Below are 20,908 nucleotides of genomic sequence, written 5' to 3' on the forward strand. Positions count from 1 at the left end.
AGGCAGCCAGTCGATCGATGCACATCTTTCTCTCGCACATCAATGTTTCTCTCCTTCTCTTTCTCCCTCCCTTCCCCTCTCTCTAAAAATAAATAAAAATTAAATCTTTTTAAAAAAGGAATTGAAGATCTCTTACATTAACTATTTTTCTACTATGACTCAACATATGATTTAATCATGAAATGTTACTCAGACACCAAAGAACAGTTGTAAATTTTCATAAAGAATCATATTCTTCAGCTATTTTCTCTTTTCTTTATTTCACACAGTGGAAATTTCACTTCACTATTTGGCAATAGGTTTTATTTACCGACCAGCCCAACACCTTATAATGATGTATTTTAAGGTATTTTCTAAATATGTATATTTTTTTATCTCAATTCCTTCTTTACAGTGTGCCTATGAGAGTGAACAAGCATGCTTTCCATTTCTGTGACATGGAAATTAAGGCACATGGTTTATACAACTATACAACAGGTTCCCTCCTCTTAGGTCACTGCATTAACACATTGAAACAAAAGACCCCACCGATTACCTTTCCATACGTGGTTTTCTCTGGAATTGGACCCTATGGAATTAAGAAGCGTATCTCTATTCTGGAATGTAAAATTAAAATAGATTCCCAGTAATGTATGTTAAACACTGGCAGGTTTGATGACTTCTGATCTAGCTCACTTTTTTTTTTTTTTCTTTTTCCACACAGATTGATAGAGCTCCATTCTCCCGATAGCAGGAACACGTTGATCCTACGCTGCAAGGATACAGCTACCGCACACTCCTGGTTCGTAGCTATCCACACCAACATAATGGCTCTCCTCCCACAGGTGTTGGCCGAATTCAATGCCATGCTTGGTGCAACCAGTACAGCAGGAGGCAGCAAGGAGGTCAAGCACATTGCCTGGCTGGCAGAACAGGTAGGCTGGGAGGTAGTGCAGTGTCTCACCTGGTTGCCATTCAGAGCCAGGATGTTTCTCCCGTATATCATATTGATCATAAAGTCAGGCCCTGGATATCCGGCTTACAGATTTCATGTATCTGTAGTATTGATCATATCGTCAGGTCCTGGATATCCAGCATGCAGATCTTTTGTTTCTCCTCCCTACCATTTAGTTCTTTGTTGCTAATTATCACTTCCACCAGAAAAACTGACCATCATGATAATATCATCATCACAACATAACTAAAAAGAGGTTTCTTATTTACAATCTCTGTTCTTAATGACAGAGAACAGTTTTCATGATTTTAGAATAGGATCAGCAAACTGTTCTAAAAGGGACAGATAGTGTCACAACTGCTTGAGTCTGCCATTATAGCAAGAAAATAGTCATAGACAGTATGAAAATGAATAGGTATGGCTGTGTTTCAATAAAACTTTATTTACAAAAACACACAGTGGGCCTCCTTTGGCCCACAGGTCATAATTTCCCAGCCCCTGTGCTAGTCTATTGACAGAGTTTCAGGGGCATCAGGCTTCTCCGCCCTGCTCTGAGAAAAGTATAAAATACCCAAAATATTTTACAAGCCATTAGACAAATGTCTTCCACAACTAAAAAATGAAGAGAAGAGAAACAAAAAAAACCTAGGTGGATATTGACTGAAGGGAAAGGAAGAACTTAATCCAAGTTTGATGTAAGGGAGACTAAAAGTTCTATGTGATGTTATGGTACATACTTTTTCTTTTGGGTCCTTCGCTGTCAGCTGGTCCAGAAGGAGCTGGAAAAAGAAGACTTGGGGTTCAGAAATGACGGTTCAAGAGCTAGTTCTGTTTTTCACTATTTTAGATCTTTTTGAAAGTTCCTTCATCTTTTTGTATCCTGGTTCCTTCATGTGTGTAAGGGGACAGGGATTGTTTAAGTATCAGCCCAGGGAGGTTTTGTTCTTTTGTTTCTGTCTTAAGTACAGTTTCCCAGGTCTGCCCGCCACCCATCCCCCTCAGCAGAGTTCTGGTTTGGTAGGTCTGTCGTGAGTCCTGGCGGTCTTGTTCGGTAGCTCGCAGTGATTGTGTTGTGGACCATTTTGGACTCCACTAGTCTATTCTTTTTGTCAAGTCTGAAATTTTATGAACATTTCAAATAATAATCATAATAAATTAGAACACAGAATTACTACTGGGATCATTTCTAAGAAGCATAATTAGAATAAGCGAGAGGAAACTAATGAAAATCATGGTATCCATACTTAGGACTTATTATGAAAGTTTTAGTATTTTAGTTATGTTTTTCATTGTTTCTATTTTTTTATGCGCTAGTTGAAAAACTCAATCGAGTAGTAATTGTTTCATGCTTTCAGCAATGTTAGAAATCTTCATGATTTTAAAAAGTACCACAGTCACATGATTCAAAAATCAAAATAAAAAGAGGTGAGAAGTCTTACTCTTTCCTGTCCCCATCCGCGTAATTCCCACCGTTTCCCCAGAGAGGTCATGAATTTCATTCCTTTCTAGTGCTTTCTCTGAGAGTTTTCTATGCAAATAAAAACAGATATGAACATGTATCCTTTTTCTCTTATAAAAAGATAGCTTATTATGCAGACACTATTTTATATCTTTTTTCATTAAACAATATATCCTGAAGATCTTTCCATATCACTGAACAGGGCATTCTTTTTTACAACGGTTTGGTTTTCCATCTGTCGTTGTAGTTAAATAAGCACTCCCCCACTTTTGTTGTTGTAACCTTTTGCCATTACAAGTGATGCTACACGAATGACCTTATAGTTTGACCTTCTACACATGTGCTGTCCAAACCCTTCGGTTCCCGAGTTCAGGTAGAGCAGATTAACAAGGGAACCCATGTATCTGAATATTTTTGGTTCTTAAGTTTGTGTTAGTGAGTAGTAAAACTTGGCGCCCCCACTGGGGACCGAACCTGCATCCTAGACATGTGCCCTGACCAGGAATCGAACAGATGACTTTTCGGTTTGTGGGATGATGCCTAACCAGCCGAGTCACACCAGCCAGGGCTAGATACAGTTTTTGATATATCAACCCAGCCAGGGTTGATATATTTTTAAACTACCACAAAGGGTATATGCATTTGTAATTTTAATAAATATTGCCCAACTGCTTCTTCTCAGGGTTGAACTAATTTAGACTTCCCGCAATGTATGAGAGTTGCCAGACTTTTAACGTGAGCTTAATATGGTTTATGCTACATACAAACAAGTAGAAAGGAGAAAAATAAAGGCACCAATTCTTCACAGTGTGTCTTTTATGGACCGTATTATATGTGTTTCCTCCACTCAGTTGTGAACTCTTGGAAGACAAGAGCACATTTTTTTCAAAATCTTTATTGCCACCAGAGAACTTAGCCTCATGCTTTGTACTTAGTAGATGTTCAGTATTTTTTTCTTTGTCTCTGTACATACATACAAAAAGCAAGCAAACAAGTCACTAATTATAAAATCTTGTCAAAGAACACAACTTCAGGGTTGGGAAACCATACCAAGAGAAAATTTCCACCGCTTTAAATATAGTACCACTTAACTAATTTCAAGGTACTGTTTCTAAAATATTCTTGATTTTTACTTTTTAAAATAGTTGTTTGAGTTACCCAAATTAAATATCACTCTCATAATAGGGTGTTCAGGCAAGATTGGATACCATTTCTCAGAGGTATTATGACCGTATATATCTGATAAAGGTTGGACTAGGTAAATGCCAAAGCCTTTTCTGACTGAAATTTTTTATGAGTATGAAGGTGGTCAAGATAATTTCAGATCATGTAACCTGTTTAATATAGGTAAGCATTTATTCTGGCAAGACATATATTTCCTGAAAAGCTTGCATGTAAATGAAACTGTTTCAGTTGTACTTAGAAAATATAGTCATTTAGGACAGGTAAATTAAGAAAGGATCATTTATTTAAGTTTAAATAATTTCTCCTTTTTGTTATTTCACATTGTCATAAATTGAGTTTGCTTGAAACAGGAAAACCTCTAATACAGACATGTGGTAAACGGTAACTAACCCGTTCTGTGCACAGGGGCCTCTGCCCTCTGTTGGTACTGGCTTCCATGTGACTGATAATTTACCTTCCAGTTGGCTGTAGCCTTGAAAGGGAATTTTCTTTAAACACACTAGATGGGGGGACAGGAATGATCTATACAACCAGTATTTTTAAGCATTTGCGGATAGATTAGAAAGGTCAAGGCAGCCAGAGAAAGGTTTGTTTCCACAGGTTTTACTTTGTCCCCGATAATTCCCCAAATGTGTAAAGACTCAGATCTGTATGAGTGAAATGGTTTATTTAGTGTTTCTCTGTGTTTTCTATTATAAAAAGAAATAAAGAACAGAAGTATATCACTTGACCAAAAAGATTTGTAAGATTCAGAGGTTTAGGGAATGAGTAACAACTGTTAGTATTTCTTCATTTTTAGTGCTGTTCGCTCTATTTATTAGAAAATAAAATCTGGAGAAGGCTTTGATTTGGTGTGTGTGCATGTAAATGGATTTATGGGTCTTGAAACACAGCAAACCAGAACCCTAACTTTAGTGTCCCTTTCTGCTCCAGCCAAAACCTCAGTAGCAGAGCCCCGAGGCTGGTTGCATTGATACCACAGCCGAAATCACACGCTGTGTGTAGCGGGCAGCATTTGACGCCAGTAAAAGCAAACCGTATCTTTATAAGTTAAGGCAAATAGGCAAACAGAATGACTTAAATTGAGGTTTCATTATTTTCCAATGGTAAGTAGAAGAGGGAAGAGATATTCTCCAGAAACTAAGGACTCAAGAGAGCTAAAGAATAAACACTTTTTAAAAATTTTCAGTTGAACAAAGAGTTGTCTCTCTTGAAATAGGATATTACTTATATTGACATTAGCAGTTTTCCCTTAGAGCCTAAAATATCTTCTTTGGGAAGAAATAAATTTAATTTAGGATTTCCAAATCCATATACTCTGATCTAGGCTTCAAAATCTCTTTCTTACCAGTTAGGGGATAATTAATTTTAAAAAATTAGATTCTCATTTTAATCCTTTGGGAAGACAGCTCTTACATTATTTTCCCTATTGATATATTATTCCAAACAGTCTCAAAGACCTAATAGTGCACATAAACTAGAAATCCCCTTGCTGTACCTATGACCCCAAAATTTAAGAACCCAGAGAATCTCTTTAGAGATGGTATTTCCCCTCCAGATATTATAGAGTTACCCATGGACTAATAGAGAGTCTTAGAAAACTTACGTTCACTAATAAGAAAAGTATAATTATTTCTACAGCACTTTGCTTGACTTCTCGAAGTCAGTTCATGTATTTTGTGCTTTCAGCACACATTAGAACAGGGGTCACTTCACTGGGTGAAATTCACTTTCCGCACCTGGAATCAGCAGGTGGCTGTAGCTGGGAGAAAACAGTCCCAGTGGTAGCTGTTAGAACAGAACAGAACCACTTAGTCCACTTTTCAGATTGTAGGATGTATTCTTAAGATGCTCTAACATGTTCAGATTACCTTCCAAGGTCATTAAGGAGGAGAAAATAAAAAGTGGCTCTGAGAGGGCTCTTTAAGGGACAGGTAATTCACCAATTTGGATTCTCATTGAAGCCATCCATCAGTGATAGAGAGCTGAAGGATCAGTGCTAAAATACACTGCTGTTAAGCATTGTCTGCTCAAGGATCTTATCTCATAAGGGCAAGTATTTTGATGATACCAGAGCTTTTCTTGAACATAGTCTTTTGCTTTTGGCCCTTGGATCCTTGACAATATGGATAGAGTGGTTGTTTTTCTACATTTTTAAACCTTCACAGAGATCACTGAACTTTATGCAAGTAAAGGCAATGGTGCATTTGACATTGAAGCATAAACTTCCTAAGTATAATGGGGAAGTCTTTCACAATAGCTTATATGAATGTTTTCCAAAATACAACATAGTGGGTCATCAGCATTTTTTAAAAACTAGAATAGAAATTATCATAGTACACTGCATAAAATATAGGCATTGCATTGTTTGGGGGAATTTTTTAATTTAATTATATGTGTATTAGACTGCGATGCAAAATGTATTTCTTATTTAAAAAATTTGAAAAATACTGATGTTTAGAGTATATGGTTGGGGAAACAATGGAGACCCACTATGTTGGACCATCACTGAAGGGACTTACACAATTATATATCATTAGTGTTAGTTCTGCTTTCTGGATCTCGCCATTGTAACAGGCAAAACTGGATGGTGGAAGACAACAGTGGAGACCGGTTCTCATGGCCGTGACTGAGAAGGATTTGCTGCTTTACGACTGTATGCCATGGACGAGGGATGCCTGGGCATCACCGTGCCACAGCTACCCTCTTGTTGCCACAAGGTAAGACAAGGGACAAATAAAATATCTCTCCTACTCTACATTTTCTAAAGAATGTTCAAATGAAACAAAAAAGAATTTTTAAGTGAATTCTGTTATCTTAGTGCCTAAAATAGGATTTAAGTGGCTGATATAGTTGATTTAGACAAAAACTTTTCTTTCACAACCTTATTGATTACTTAGCATCTCCTATCCCAGAATGAATGGTTTCTGTCCTTAGTATTTGGTGTGCATTTATTAAGTTACTGAGGCAGCTTTCTAACTGCTCCCTTCAAGACTTTTGCTTAGTCATGAAGATAAGCAAATAGTGTTTTTGCTTCTTTTACTTTATTGACTGTGACTGGAAAACCACTGAAATTATGGTAGCTTTTTGACTGAGTGATGAAATCATTTAAACCAGAATGTGGTACTGTGGACAAACCACACAGTTCAGCCAAAAGGTTCTTCAATTTCTCTTTCTGGCATAAGAACATGTAATTTTTATTCCATCACATAAACATTGATTTGACCTGAAGCAGCAGGGTGTCTTTAGCGTGCTAGATGTGGGGAGTTGGAAGTGCAAAGAGCAGAGACAACTTCAAATTAGTTATCTAGTGTTAAACTAGAAGACATATTTACATTCAGTTGTATATGGGCTTAAAAAAGAATGACATTTTGATGTAACTAAAAAACCACACACGAGCCCCACAGCAAAGTATTTGGTAGTCAAAAAAGCTAAATGATGAGACCATCTGGTTTGTCCCACAGGGAACAGGGGTGGGGGGAGGTGGCAGTTCCTTCTTTAAGCAGAAAAGATTCATGTGAGGAAGAGTACGGGAAGACTTTCATGTTACAGAGAGCTCCTTCAACTTGCCAAATTCCCGTACATATATCATTTTTTAAAAATAAAAATACAATTTTTACATAGCTTTTCAGGAGTTTCTCTGAAACTCCTAATCTAGAGCTGGAGCGCCTAGATCACAGAATAAAGATAAGGAATTTGTTGAGCCTCAGAATTAGGGAGGTACGCCCTCATTCCTCATTAATCAGGACATAAGGGATCTACAGGAGGAGCGAATCTAACCATCAGTTTCTGTTTTTGTTTTGTTAATCCCCAATGAATTATAACCTTCCTGAGGTCAAGAACTATGATTTAACTCATCTTAGCACTTCCCTTAATGCTTGGCATATTGTAGGCCCTCAATAAATCTTAGCTGAGTTAAATTCTATTACTTAAGTTATAGTTTGTCTGGCATGGTTACATTACCACAGGAAAACTATGAAAACACGTGGACATGTCTCAGTAGTTGTAAGTAAAGGGATTAAATATATGTTTTTCAAGAATTAGAGTTTAGGGATATGATTGTAGAGATCACTTAAATTTAAATTTCATGGAAAAAGTTTATTCTCTAGTTATGATCATAAAATGTAAGGAGGGAGTTTTAATCTTTAGACATTTCCTTAACCATGTGTCATCAGAGGGATGGAGCAGAAAACCTGTGACATTGCATAGGTAAGCTTTTGTTTAATGCTAGAAATTACAGTCCTGTGAACAAATAATTTCCGTCCGTAGACTAGGCTGGGCCCAGACCGCCAGAGCGCCTTGGTAGTGAAGAAGGAAATGGGGTGATTGTGGTTGTACTATCAGTGTGGTACTAATTTGCCACTAGAGAAAAAATACAAACAAGATTTGAGTTAAAACTATAACAGTCTTAGTTTTATACAGGAGTAGATATTCATGACTGTGGCTTAGGCAGAGCATTCTTAGATATGACACCAAAAACACAAGCAACAAGAGAAAAAATAAATTAATTGGACTTCATCAAAATTTAAAACTTTTGTACTTAAGATATCATAATCAAGAAAATAAAAAGCAAAAAAAAAAACACCAAACAAAATAAGAGTAAAAAGACAACCCAAAGAATGGGAGAAAATATTTGCAAATCATATATCTAATCTGGGATTTGTATCTAGAAAATATAAAGAACTTTTACAACTCAATAATAAAAGGATGAATTACCCAATTAGAAAATGGGAAAAGAGCTGAAATAGACATTTGTCCCAAGAAGATGCATAAATAGCTAAAAAGCACATAAAAAGATGCTCAACATGATCAGCCATCAGGGAAACGCAAATCAAAACCACAGTGTGATTCCGCCTCCCGCCCGCTGGGATGGCTGTAATTGGAAAGGTAGATAATGCAGTTGTAGACGAGGACGAGGAGAAAGTGGAACCCTCATACACTGCGGGTAGGAGTGTAAAAAGGCGCAGTCCATGTGGAAAACGGTCTGGCAGCTCCTCAAAAGGGTAAACATAGAGTCACCACGTGAGCCAGGAATTTCACTCCTATGTCTGTCCACGAGAAATGAAAACTTACATCCACCCAAAAACTTACACATCAATGTTTACACCACCATTATCCATAAAACGCAAACAGTGGAAACAACCAAGTGTCAACCAACAAATGAATGAAAAAACAAAATATGGTATATCCATATAATAGAATATGGTTCAGCAACAGAAAAGAATGAGATTTTGATAAACTGCAACAAGAATGAACCTGGAAAACATGCTAAGTGAAAGGAGCTGGACACAGAAGACCAAATATTACATGATTCCATCTGTGTGAAATGTCCAGAATAGGCAGGTCTGTAGAGAAAGATTCGTCATTGACAGGAGGGGGGTGCAGTAAGGAGTGGGAGAAATAAGGAATGGCTGCTAATGAGTATAGAATTTCTTTTGGGAGTAATGAGAATCTGCTAAAATTAAATGTGATGGTTGCATAGCTCTGAATATACTAAAATCCATTGAACTGTACGCTTTAAATGGGTAAAGTGGATAGCATGTGAATTATATCTCCAAGATTTTATAATTTTGGAAAACAATACAATCTAATAGAAGGGACTGAGGTCAGTCCTTAATAAACTTGAGTTTGAATCCATATTCTGCCACTTGTAGTAGGTAATTGAGAGCATGTTACTTAACCTTTCTGTGCTACATATTTTTCATGTGTTAATGAAACCCTAATGGACCATAATGAGATAGGGTGGGTGTGACTATTAAATGAATTAGTCCTTGTAAAATGCCTGCAGTGGTACCTGACACATTGTTTTGTTAGCTGCTTAAATTAGAATAATTTATTACTAAGCGAAAATATGTCAATGAAGAATCCTATGTAAGAAGTATAATTGGTTTAATTTAGCCATTGTTAAAAGAGGATCTTAGTTCTACAACAGTTTTTATAAGTAGTGAAAGTTTCATATTAAATGAGGGATTCAAATATATTATTTGGATCAACCTAGACACACAGAGTTAACTTGGCCATTAATTTAAATGGGCCTGTGGCTCCACTTGGGTGGGGCCTGTAGCTCCCTGAATGTGTTACTCACTAAGTTTAATTAATATAACTCCTTGTTCAGGAAGCACCAGTGGATTAGGAGTAAAGATAATGGGCCAACGAGAGGTTTATTTTTCCACGTGGCCGCGTCTGCCAGTGGAATTGTTTTAAGTCATTGCATGACAGAATTAAGTGGGACCTAATCATCCTCTGGCCCCAAGAGCGGGTAGAGTATGGCCAGTGACTGAGAGAGACCAGAGGATGGAACCGGACCAGGAAAACCGCACAAAGAAAGGCCAGAAAGTGGTGTGCTTATGTCTTTTTAGAGTGGGGTTTGTGATCTATGTGAGTAATGAGAAAGGGCTGAATGTTCACTTTTCACTAGTTCTATTTCTAATAATTTGGAACATGTTCATATGAGTGGATGAGACAAAAAAAAAGAGAGAGAGAGAGCATAAACACATAGGGAAGAAAAAAGAAACTAAGGACCTTGGTTACCCACAAGAGTAGATAGTCAAAAAGCAAAGAACATTGTTAGGGTGATGTATGAGCTGTCATTTATATGGGCTTGCACCTTTACAGATTCTTCGAAACCAAGGCTGTGTGTGTGTGTTTGTGTTTACTTAACAGCTGATATTTCAGGCCGGTGAAGAATTAAGTAAAACACGAAAGTGGTAAATGAAGATTTTTATGTTTTTTTTTAATTTTATTTTTATTTTACACACCTTTTGAGATTAAAGTCAGATGCATGATAGGGGTTAAAGAACACTTGGGTTTTAAAGGGGCTGTAGATTTTGCAGGCTGTGCATTTTATCATCTTTTCCAGTAAGCTTTCTTTGACTGGAAGAGAAAAAAGATCCAAAGAAAGTGTGACTGCTTTACAGGGTGGAAAAGTGAGTGGTGGTGTGCTCACGGGACTCACGGAGCAAAAGCTGCTAAAACGCCTTTGCATGAGCTCATCGGGCCTCCCCCACTAAAGGGGCCTTTTGGCGGTGTGTGCTAACCAACTGCTCCGAGCCAGGCTTCAGCAGCTGGTTTGCATTAGATTCCCTCTGCCAAATATTACAATAATCAGATCTGTAGGAAAAATTTTCCTAGACTTTGTATTTTTTAATGTCTGATTTGGGATTAACAATCAAACTGAATATGGTAGGCTACACCCTGTCGCTTTCCCCATGCTCCGTCTTGCTTGGATCTTAGGTGGAGTGATTTTGAAACTTACTTAACTCATTAAAGCGGCATGTTGAATCTCTGGGAATCAGCTCAGTGAGATGGTTCTCAAAGTCCACTTTCATGGACCTCTGGGGATCCCCTGCTCAGGGGATCTATGAGTTTAAAGCTATTACTAAGATATAACTTGCTTTTTTTTCACTGTTGACATGTGCACTGAGGGTTGCTAACATTGCTAGTGCCTGAGCTTGAATCAAGGCATTTGGATGGATTTGTATGGATTGGCAGCCAATTTAACCTCAACGTGACTTTGTTGAAGCAGTTACAATTATTAGTTTTATTCCCTCTCAATCCTTGAGGATTCACCTTTTTAATATTCTGTGAAGTGTGCTGGTTTTTTCGAAAGAAAAGCACGTGTGGATTTGAGTTGTGAGCTGAACTAGCTGTTTTGGTTTTTTGGGTTTTTTTTTTTTTAATGGAACGCTGTTTTTTACTTGAAACAACAGGATTACAAGCTCTGGTTAGTCAGACTTGGGTATTTGTCAGACATTTTTCTCTAAAATGACCAAAATGATTTGTCATTTAAGAAAAACACTGATAGAGTTTGTTGCCGATTATAAAATTCTAGCTTTCAAACAAAAATTAGAATTCTGGAAAACTTGTGTCTGTCACTGTGAGTTGACAGCTTCCCAATACCTAAAGAATTTTCTGATGAGGTCAGTGGCAGTATTAGCAAATGTGACTTTTTTTTTGTAAAGAATTTATTTATTTTTAGAGAGAGGGGAAAGGAAGGAGAAAGAGAGGGAGAGAAGCATCAGTGTGTGGTTGCCTCTCAAATGCCCCCCACTGGGGACCTGGTCTGCAAGCCAGGCATGGGCCCTGACTGGGAATCACACCAGCGACCATTTGGTTCACAGCCCACACTCAGTCCACTGAGCTCCACCAGCCAGCACGCAAATGCGACTTTTTGATATTGTATAATAAGATGCTTTAAACATTTGGAAAATCTGCATAGCTCAGGGAAAAAATATTTTCCAAGTGACCAATACATAATGCTACAAAATCATGCAGGCATGTAAAAAAGATCCATTCAAAGTGTAAGACAAATCAGTGATTTTTAATATAACAGGATATGAAAACTTCATTGAGAAGGTTTCAGATTCTATATTACAACTAACCTTTAAGAAACCACTTGAGTTTTGGTTTGGTGGGCAGGATAGCCAAAGGCTATTAAAATATTTCCTTTTCTAACTACATACCACTACGCAAAGCTGGCGTTTCTTCATATGCTTCAACAACATGCTGCAACAGAATGCAGAAGCAGATGTGAGAATTCGCCTATCTGTCCTCAAGCTGGATATTAAAGAGATTTATAAAAAATTTAAAACAATGCCACTCATCACGTTAAATTTTTTTGTATTGGAAAATATTTTAATAAAAATATTCACATTAATATGTAACAGGATTATTTTTATTTTAAAATGAATTAATATTTTTATTTCTGTTTTAATTTCTAATTATAGTAAATATCAATAAATATATTTTTTAAGCATTTTCAAATACCCAGTAGTTTTTAAGAGTGTAGAAGGGTACTCAGACCAAAAAATTAGCAAACCACTAGTTTAGTGCTTCTCAACTATTGCTACACACTTGAACCATCTGGGGAATTTTAATAAAATAAGGTTGTCTGGGCCCTCCCCTAGCATCTGACTTTGGAGGATGTGAGCTAGGCATCAGTCATTTTGTTTCCAATCCTCACCCAAGGATATGCTTCATTGATCTTAGGAAGGGGTGGAGAAAATAGAGAAGGAGAGGGAGAGAGAGGAACCTCAGTTGGTTGTCTCCCACATGCACCCCAACCCAGGATCGAACCTAAAACCTTTTGGTCCACAGGATGACACTCCAACCAACGGTGCCACCTGACCAGGGCGGGTATCAGTCATTTTTAAAAGCTCTGCACCAGGTGACTCCCTGACAACTAAAGGAAATAAAATGTAAAGGAGCATCCATTTGCTCTTTGATGTGCTCTTGCTCAGGTTATTATTAGAGGAGGGAAGGAAGGAACCAGCAAATTTGTAGAAAAGTATTATAGGTATACAGCCTGCAATGAAACCAATAAGCCATTGATTTATTTCTCTTTGCTGTATACACTTCTCAGCCAAGTGTTTAAAAATTCTGTGTGGAAAACCTTGTCTGCTGGATTTCTTGTGTGAGGAAGTATGTTTGTTCTGTTATACTGAACTACTTAGAACTTCTTAAACATAAGGAAAATATTTTTGGAAGAAGTGAATAAATTAAACTATATTAAATGCTTGTCATGACACAAAATGTTGAATCGTTTAATGACCTTCAGGAAAGTTACTTTTTAATGATTTTTAGTTTGTTCACAGAGTTGTGCAACCATCACCACAGTCAATATAAGGACACTTTGATCACCCCAAAAAGAAACTCCTTGCCCATCAGCAGTCACTCCTCATTTTCCCCTCCCCCAGCCCCGGGCAACCACAAATTTACCTTCTGTCTCTTTGGACTTGCCTATTCCATGTAAATGGAATCATGCATTTTATAGCCCTTTGTGTCTTCAAAGTTCTCCCATGTTGTAGCAGGTATCACAGCTTGAATTTCTTATAGCTGAATAATGTTCCATTGCTTGGGACCTACATCCAAGATTGCTCTATCCAGCAAAGCTTTCATTTAGAATGGAAGGGCAGATAAAGTGCTTCTCAGATAAGGTCAAGTTAAAGGAGTTCATCATCACCAAGCCCTTATTATGTGAAATGTTAAGGGGATTTATCTAAGAAAAAGAAGGTCAAAAATATGAACAGTAAAAATGACAGCAAACTCACAGTTATTAACAACCACACCTAAAACAAAACAAAAGCAAACTAAGCAAACAACTAGAACAGGAACAGAACCACAGAAATGGAGATCACATGGAGGGTTATCAACAGGGACATGGGAGGGGGAGCGGGGGGAAGGTACAGAGAATAAGTAGCATAAATGGTAGGTAGAAAATAGACAGGGGGAGGGTAAGAATAGTATAGGAAATGTAGAAGCCGAAGACCTTATATGTATGACCCATGGACATGAACTATAGGGGGGGAATGTGGGACAACTGTAATAGCATAATCCATAAAATATATATATAAAAATAAATAAAAAATATTCCATTGCTTGGATATACCACATTTAAATTATTTTTTTATTTATCGATTTTAGAGGGAGGGGGAGAGAGAGGAACATCGATTTTGTTGTTCCACGCATCCATGCATTCATTGGTTGCTTTTATGTGCCTGACTGGGGATTGAATCCGCAAGTTTGGTGTAGCAGGACAACGCTCTAACCAACTGAGCTACCCAGCCAGGGCATGGATACGCTATATGTTCTGTGTATCCATTCATCAGGTTATGGGTACTTGAGTTATTTCTACTGTTTGGCTATTATGAATAATACTGCTGTGAACATTTGTGGACGAGTTTTTGTGTTAACATATGTTTCCAGTTCTTCTGGGTACAAACCTAATATCTGTTACCTATCCTAGACTTAATATTTCTAAAAACAAATCTTGCGTTTCCGTGACAAATCTGTTCTGGGAAGCAGGAGCACTTTTTTCCCATTTACTTAATGGAAAAATATTTTCATATGCTTATTTGTTATCTGTATGTCCTCGTTGATGAGGTAGCTATTCAGATCTTTTGTCCATTTTTTTCCGTAACTCCAAGGATTTTTAAAAATCCTTAACAATATTTACCACCTTAACTCTTCTGAAGTGTCCAAGAGTCGTGTTGTACGTACCTTGTTCTGCAGCAGATCCCTAGAGCTTTCTAACCTTGCAAAACTGAGACTCCATTTCCCAATCTAACACAGTTCCTGGCAACTACATTCTACTTTCTGTTTCTCCGAGTTTGACCACTTTGGGTACCTCATATAACTGGAGTCGTGGTGTTTGTCTCTTTGTGACTGGCTTATTTCACTTAGCACAATTTCCTCAAAGTTCATCTGTGTCGGAGTATATGATAGGATTTCCTTCTTTTTAAGACTTAATAGTATTCTGTTGTATGCAGATACCTCATTTCCTTTATCCATTCATGCGTCAGTAGACATTTAGGTTGCTTTCACCTCTTGGCTGTTGTGGATAATACTACAGTGGATATGGGCTTCAAATACGTGGTTTTGATTCTTTTGGCTATATACCAAGAAATGAGTATTTTGCCCATTTTTAAACTTTTTTTTCTTATTGTTGAGTTTTAAGAGTTTTGTGTATATTTTGGATGCCAGTCATTCATCAGATATGTGTTTGTCACATTTTTTTCTCCTACTCTATGTGGCTTTTTTCATTCTCTTACCAGTGTCTTTCAAAGAGCAGTTTTTAATTAATGATTTTTTTTCATGGATCGTGCTTTTAGTGTATTTTTTTAGATCACCTAGATTTTCTCTTAAGATGTCTTCTAGAAATTTTATACTTTTGCAAGTTTTGCATTTAGATCTAAGAGTCATTTTGACTTAATTTTTGTGAAAAGTTTCCAAACCAGAAAGCACCAGGCCCAGCTGAGTTCACCGGTGAATTCTACCAAACATTTAAGGAAGAAATTTCCTCTAATCTTTTTCAGACAGTAAAAGCGGAGACAATACTTCCTAACTCATTCTATGAGGCCAGCATTACCCTAATACCAGACCAAACAGACATTACAAGAAAGGAAAACTAAAGACCAAGATCTCTCATAAACATAGATATAAAAATGCTCAACAAATATTAGCAAATCAAATCCAAAAAAGCATAAAAGAATTATACACCATAACCAAGTGGGGTTTATTTCAGATATGCGAGGCTGGTTCAACACTTGAAAGTCAGTTAATGTAATTCATCATATAAACAAGCTCAAGAAGAAAATCCCGTGATAATATTAAGAGATTTAGAAAAGCATTTGACAAAATCCGACACGCATTCATGATAAAAATCCTCAGTGAACTAGCAATGGAGGGAACTTTCTCCACTGGATAAAAACTGTCTACAAAAAAATCTATGTGTAACATCATACTTAGTGGTGACAAACACGAAGTTTTCCTGCTAAGATCAGGTACAAGGCCAGGGTGTCCCCCATTGCCACTCCTTTTCAACATTGTACTGGAAGTTCTTGCTAATACAGTAAGGCAAGGAAAGGTAGTAAAAGGTGTGCAGATTGAGAAGGAAGACAGAAAACTCTCTTTGTTCACAGAGGACATGATTATCTATGTAAAAAATCCAGAGGCATTGACCTAAAACTCCTGGAACTAATAACAATTATAGCAACTTTGTAAGATACAAGGTTAATATACAAAAAAATCAATTGCTTTTCTATATACCAACCATGCACAAATGGAATTTGAAATTAAAAACACTCCCTGGCTGGTGTGACTCGGTGGGTTGAGTGCCAGCCTGCAATCTGAAAGGTCACAGGTCCGATTCCCAGTCAGGGCACGTGCCTGGGTTGCAGGCCAGGTGTCCAGTGGGGGCCACGTGAGAGGCAACCACACATAGATGCTTCTTTCCCTCTCTCCCTCCATTCCCCTCTCTCAAATGAATAAATATATAAATAAGATCTTATGGGTGAAAAAGCACAATGCCATTTACATTAGCACCCCCCGAAAATGAAATATTTAGCTATAAATCTAACAAAAAATGTTCCAAGTATGTATAAGGGAAACTATAAAACTCTGAACAAAATCAAATAAGAACTGAATAAATGGAGAGAGAGTCCATTTCCATATTCATGGATAGGAAGCCATGATATTGTCAAGATGTCAGTCAGTTCTTCCCAAATTGATCTATAGATTTAATGCAATTTTGATAAAAAATTCTAGCAAGTTATTTTATGGATATTGACAAAGTGATTCTAAAGTTTTTATGGAGAGGCAAAAGACCAGAATAGCCCACACAACACTAAAGAAGAACAAAACTGGACTGATACTACTCAACTTTAAGGCTTGCTATAAAAAACTACACTAATCAAGACAAGTGTGGTTTTGGTGAAAGAATGATCAATGAAAGAGAATGGAGAGCCCAGAATTAGACCCCTACAAATATAGTCACCTGATCTTTGACAAAGGAGCAAGGGCAATACAATGGAGCAAAGATAGTGTCTTCAACAAGTGGTGCTGGAACAACTAGACATCCATCCGCATGCAAAAGAAAAAAGAATTTAGACACAGACCTCACACTCTTTACAAAATTAAATCAAAGTGCAAAACTAAATCTCCTAGAAGATAACATGGGAGAAAACCTGTATGACCTTGGGTGTGTTGATGGCTTTTTTTAGATACAAAACCAAAGATATCCATGAAAGAAATAACTGATAAGCTAGACTCCATTAAAATTAAAATTTTCTGTCCTGGCAGGGTAGCTCAGTTAATTTCGAATGTTGTCTCAATACACCAGGATCATAGGTTTGATCCCTGATCAGGGCACCTACAAGAATCAACCAATGGATGCATAAATAGGTGGAATAACAAATCAATATTTATCTCTCCCTGTCTGTCTGTCTGTCTGTCTCTCTCTCTTTTCCTCCTTCCTTTTTTCTCCCTTTCCCCCTAAAAAAAGAAAATAAAAAATTTCTGCTCCACAAAAGACAATGATAAAAGAATTAGAAAATGAGCCACAGACTCGGAGAAATATTTGCAAAAGACACGTCTGATAAAGGACTATTCAAAATATCAAAGAACTCTTAAAGTTCAACAATAATAAAAGAAGCACCTCAATTAAAAAATAGGCAAGGCCCTGGCTGGTATAGCTCAGTGGATTGAGTGTGGGCTGTGAACCAAAGGGTCGCTGGTTTGATTCTCAGTTAGGGCACATGCCTCGGTTGCAGGCCAGGTCCCCAGTGGGGGCCACATGAGAGGCAACCACACATTGATGTTTCTCTCCCTCTCTTTCTCCCTCCCTTCCCCTCTCTCTAAAAATAAATAAATAAAACCTTTAAAAACAAATAAAGTAGAGAAGAAAAGTTTAATATTAAAAAAAAAAATGGGCCAAGGACCTTAACAGACACCTCACCAAAGAAGATATAGCAATGTCAAATAAGAATGTGAAAATATGCTCCACATCTGTGTTGTCTGGAAAATGCAAATTAAAACAAAAATGAGATACCACTACAGACTTAAAATGGCCAACATCTGGAGCACTGACAATACCAAATGCTGGTGAGGATGCGAAGCAACAAAAACTCTTATACATTGCTGGTGGGAATGCAAAAATGCTACAATTACTTTGGAAGACAGTTGACTGGTTTCCTACAAACATACTCTTATGATACAATCCAGCTATTCCGCTCCTTGGTGTTTACCCAAAGAAATTGAAAACATGTTTATATAAAAAGCTGCACAAAGATGTTCATGGCAGTTTTATGCATAGTTGCCAAAACTTGGAAGCAACCAAGATGTGTTCAGTAGGTGAGTGGATAAATAAGCTGCTGATACATCCAGACAATGAAATAATATTCAGAGCAAAAAGAAATGAGCTATCAAGCCATGAAAAAAAAAACATGGAGGAAACTTAAATGCATATTACTAAGTGAATGAAGCCCATTTGACAAGGCTTTATACTGTATGATTACAACAAGATTACATCTTGGAAACAGCAAGACAATGGAGACAATAAGAAGGTCAATGGTTGCTGGGGAAGGGGGAAGGTGAATAGGCAGAGTAGAGAGCATTTTGGAGGCAGTGAAAATTGTATGATATCACAATGATGGGCACATCTGTCCAAACCTATAGAACGTACAACAGCAAGAGTAAACCCTAAAGTAAACTATGGCTAATCAAAATCAAGTGTTTCATTGATATGCATGGCCTCTTGGAAGCATAAAAATGCCAGTGGACCTTGGACCACCAGCCCAGTGTTCTGACTGTGACACCAAGGGTCATTTTGTGGTAACACAGAATGGTATCTACTTAAAAGACTATAATCTTATTTTGAAATGTACTTTTCCAAACACTGCTGAAGGCTTTTGTAATTTTCTGCATAGCCATCAGCATAAATTACTGACATTTTCCTCTGACAGTACATTAATTACGTTTAATCTTTGCTCTGTTCGTGGTCCTAGGTTGGTTCATTCTGGCTCTGGATGTCGATCACCCTCACTGGGATCTGACCTTACATTTGCTACCAGGACAGGCTCTCGGCAAGGCATCGAGATGCATCTCTTCAGGGTGGAGACTCATCGGGATCTGTCCACCTGGACCAGGATACTCGTTCAGGGCTGCCACGCTGCTGCGGAGCTGATCAAGGAAGTGTCTCTAGGTATAGACCCTCGAGTTCATTTCTCATAGTAATTAACTGGAACTGTTCTACAGGTGCCAGACTTAGAAATGTTCTGAAATATGGCAGTTTAAGGTGATCATAATGGGAACAAACCTGGTTTCTTTGTTTCAATAGCAAAGTTTTTCTGAGTCTTGTACATGGCTCTGAACACATTCATGAAACCCCGTGTACAAGATTGGAGTTTTACTGTTCTTCATTTATGGCTGTGTGATAATGTGAGGGCTCATTTACCAAGTACTAGATACGTCGACCCCATAGTTAAGATTTGTGATCTAAGATATGAATAGATATCCTTAAAATAAATGTATCTGGCAAAGTTTACGGCTATAGAAAAATAAAGAATTTGGAATAGGAGTTTCTCTTCAAAAGTTTGAAAATGTGTGCGGAGTACCTACCGAACTAAGCTCCTGAAGGAGTTCCGATCCTCCCTTTCCATTCTTGAAGCGCCCTCTTGTGGCTAGTCTACATGAATTGGGGTATGGTTTCATATATGTATATTTGTGTATGTTATGTCCTGTATATACATATAAATATTTCCAGATTGCTTTTCATTTAATAGGAACAGAATAGTTAAAAGTAATATATCGCAGTTTCTAATATAGTTTGAGTTACTTTAAATATCTGGTTATAAGTTGATTTACTTAACTTTGCTCCTTTTATCTATGATTTTGTTTTGTAAGTCTAGTTTTACAGAATTTATATAAAAAGAGAAAATGTTTCAGTTGCAGAATGTCTTGTGATTTACCCTCCTTTCTGTAGCCTTTTGAGTGGGAGGGAGCTCCAAGCTTTAGCACTGCATGGGCAGCATTGCCACGGGCCATGTCCACCATCGGCACAGGCAGAGTTTTTCATGTTGTCAGACAACACAGTCTTCATCTGTTTAGGACCTGCTTGATATTTTTGTCACGGCCACTGCGATGATGCACGTCATTCAGTGACACCAATGACTAGTAAGAACCCGCTGTGGATTTTGACCAAAGCCACCACATCCACACTTTCTCCCTTGTCTTCTGCCTGTTTTCTCTATGGAGTGGTGGGTCACCGCAGTACGGGCTGTGGGGCTCTGGTTTTCGTCTTGACCACAGAACGTGCTTTCTGGGATGGGCCAGTCCTCAAGTTGAAGGTCTGGGGGGGAAACTAAACTTCACATTGCAGGAAATCAGAATCTATCTAGTCCCTGGCTCACAATTGTTCAGATATAGATGGCTTGAGGAGAGGGAGAATAAGGACCGGCTCGTTCTTTATACTGAATATTCTTATTTTATTTATTTTTTAAAGATTTTATCTATTTATTTTTTAGAGAGAGGGGAAGGGAGGGAGAGAGCGAAACACTGATGTGCAAGAGAAACATCAGTTGGTTGCTTCTCACATGCCCCCTACCAGGGACCTGAACTGCAACCCAGGCGAGTGCTCTGACCAGGAATCGAACTGGCGACCTTTGGTTTGCGGGACAATGCCCAATACACTGAGCCACACCAGGCAGGGTGGTTCCTTTACAAAAGAAATATTTTTAGGTAATTTTGAACTTTTTAATTCATTCACAGCTATATTTTAGTATTACCTTAGTAATACTTTCGTTTTCACAATTTAGGTTAACTGATGTACTGTACCTATTTATCACCCTATATTTAAAGCTGTACCAGATATGTTAAACTGGCTGAAGGTAAACTGCGTTGGTGAAAGTCAGAGTTTCTGTAAAACGTGTGTGTTTATATGTATATGCACGTATTCGTGTGTGATCATACTTAGCCTGTTATGTCTGGTTATGTGTGTTCATAGTGTACACATGCACATTTGCATACATGCACACATACATACATGAGACAAGTGT

At 37.7% G+C, this 20,908-nt stretch overlaps 1 protein-coding gene across 1 annotated transcript in view; it reads left to right on the plus strand.

The window, feature by feature from the left end:
- SNTB2 (syntrophin beta 2) overlaps positions 1 to 20,908 on the plus strand; it is an 87,123-nt gene that overhangs the window by 49,219 nt on the left and 16,996 nt on the right. Inside the window, exons 3-5 of the mRNA XM_053914633.1 lie at positions 704 to 914; positions 6,156 to 6,298; positions 18,860 to 19,056. Coding sequence (XP_053770608.1) covers positions 704 to 914; positions 6,156 to 6,298; positions 18,860 to 19,056 — 551 coding nt within the window. The remainder of the gene's footprint in view (positions 1 to 703; positions 915 to 6,155; positions 6,299 to 18,859; positions 19,057 to 20,908) is intronic.

The sequence above is a fragment of the Desmodus rotundus genome, chromosome 12 (genome assembly GCF_022682495.2).
Source record: "Desmodus rotundus isolate HL8 chromosome 12, HLdesRot8A.1, whole genome shotgun sequence".
NCBI lineage: Eukaryota > Metazoa > Chordata > Mammalia > Chiroptera > Phyllostomidae > Desmodus > Desmodus rotundus.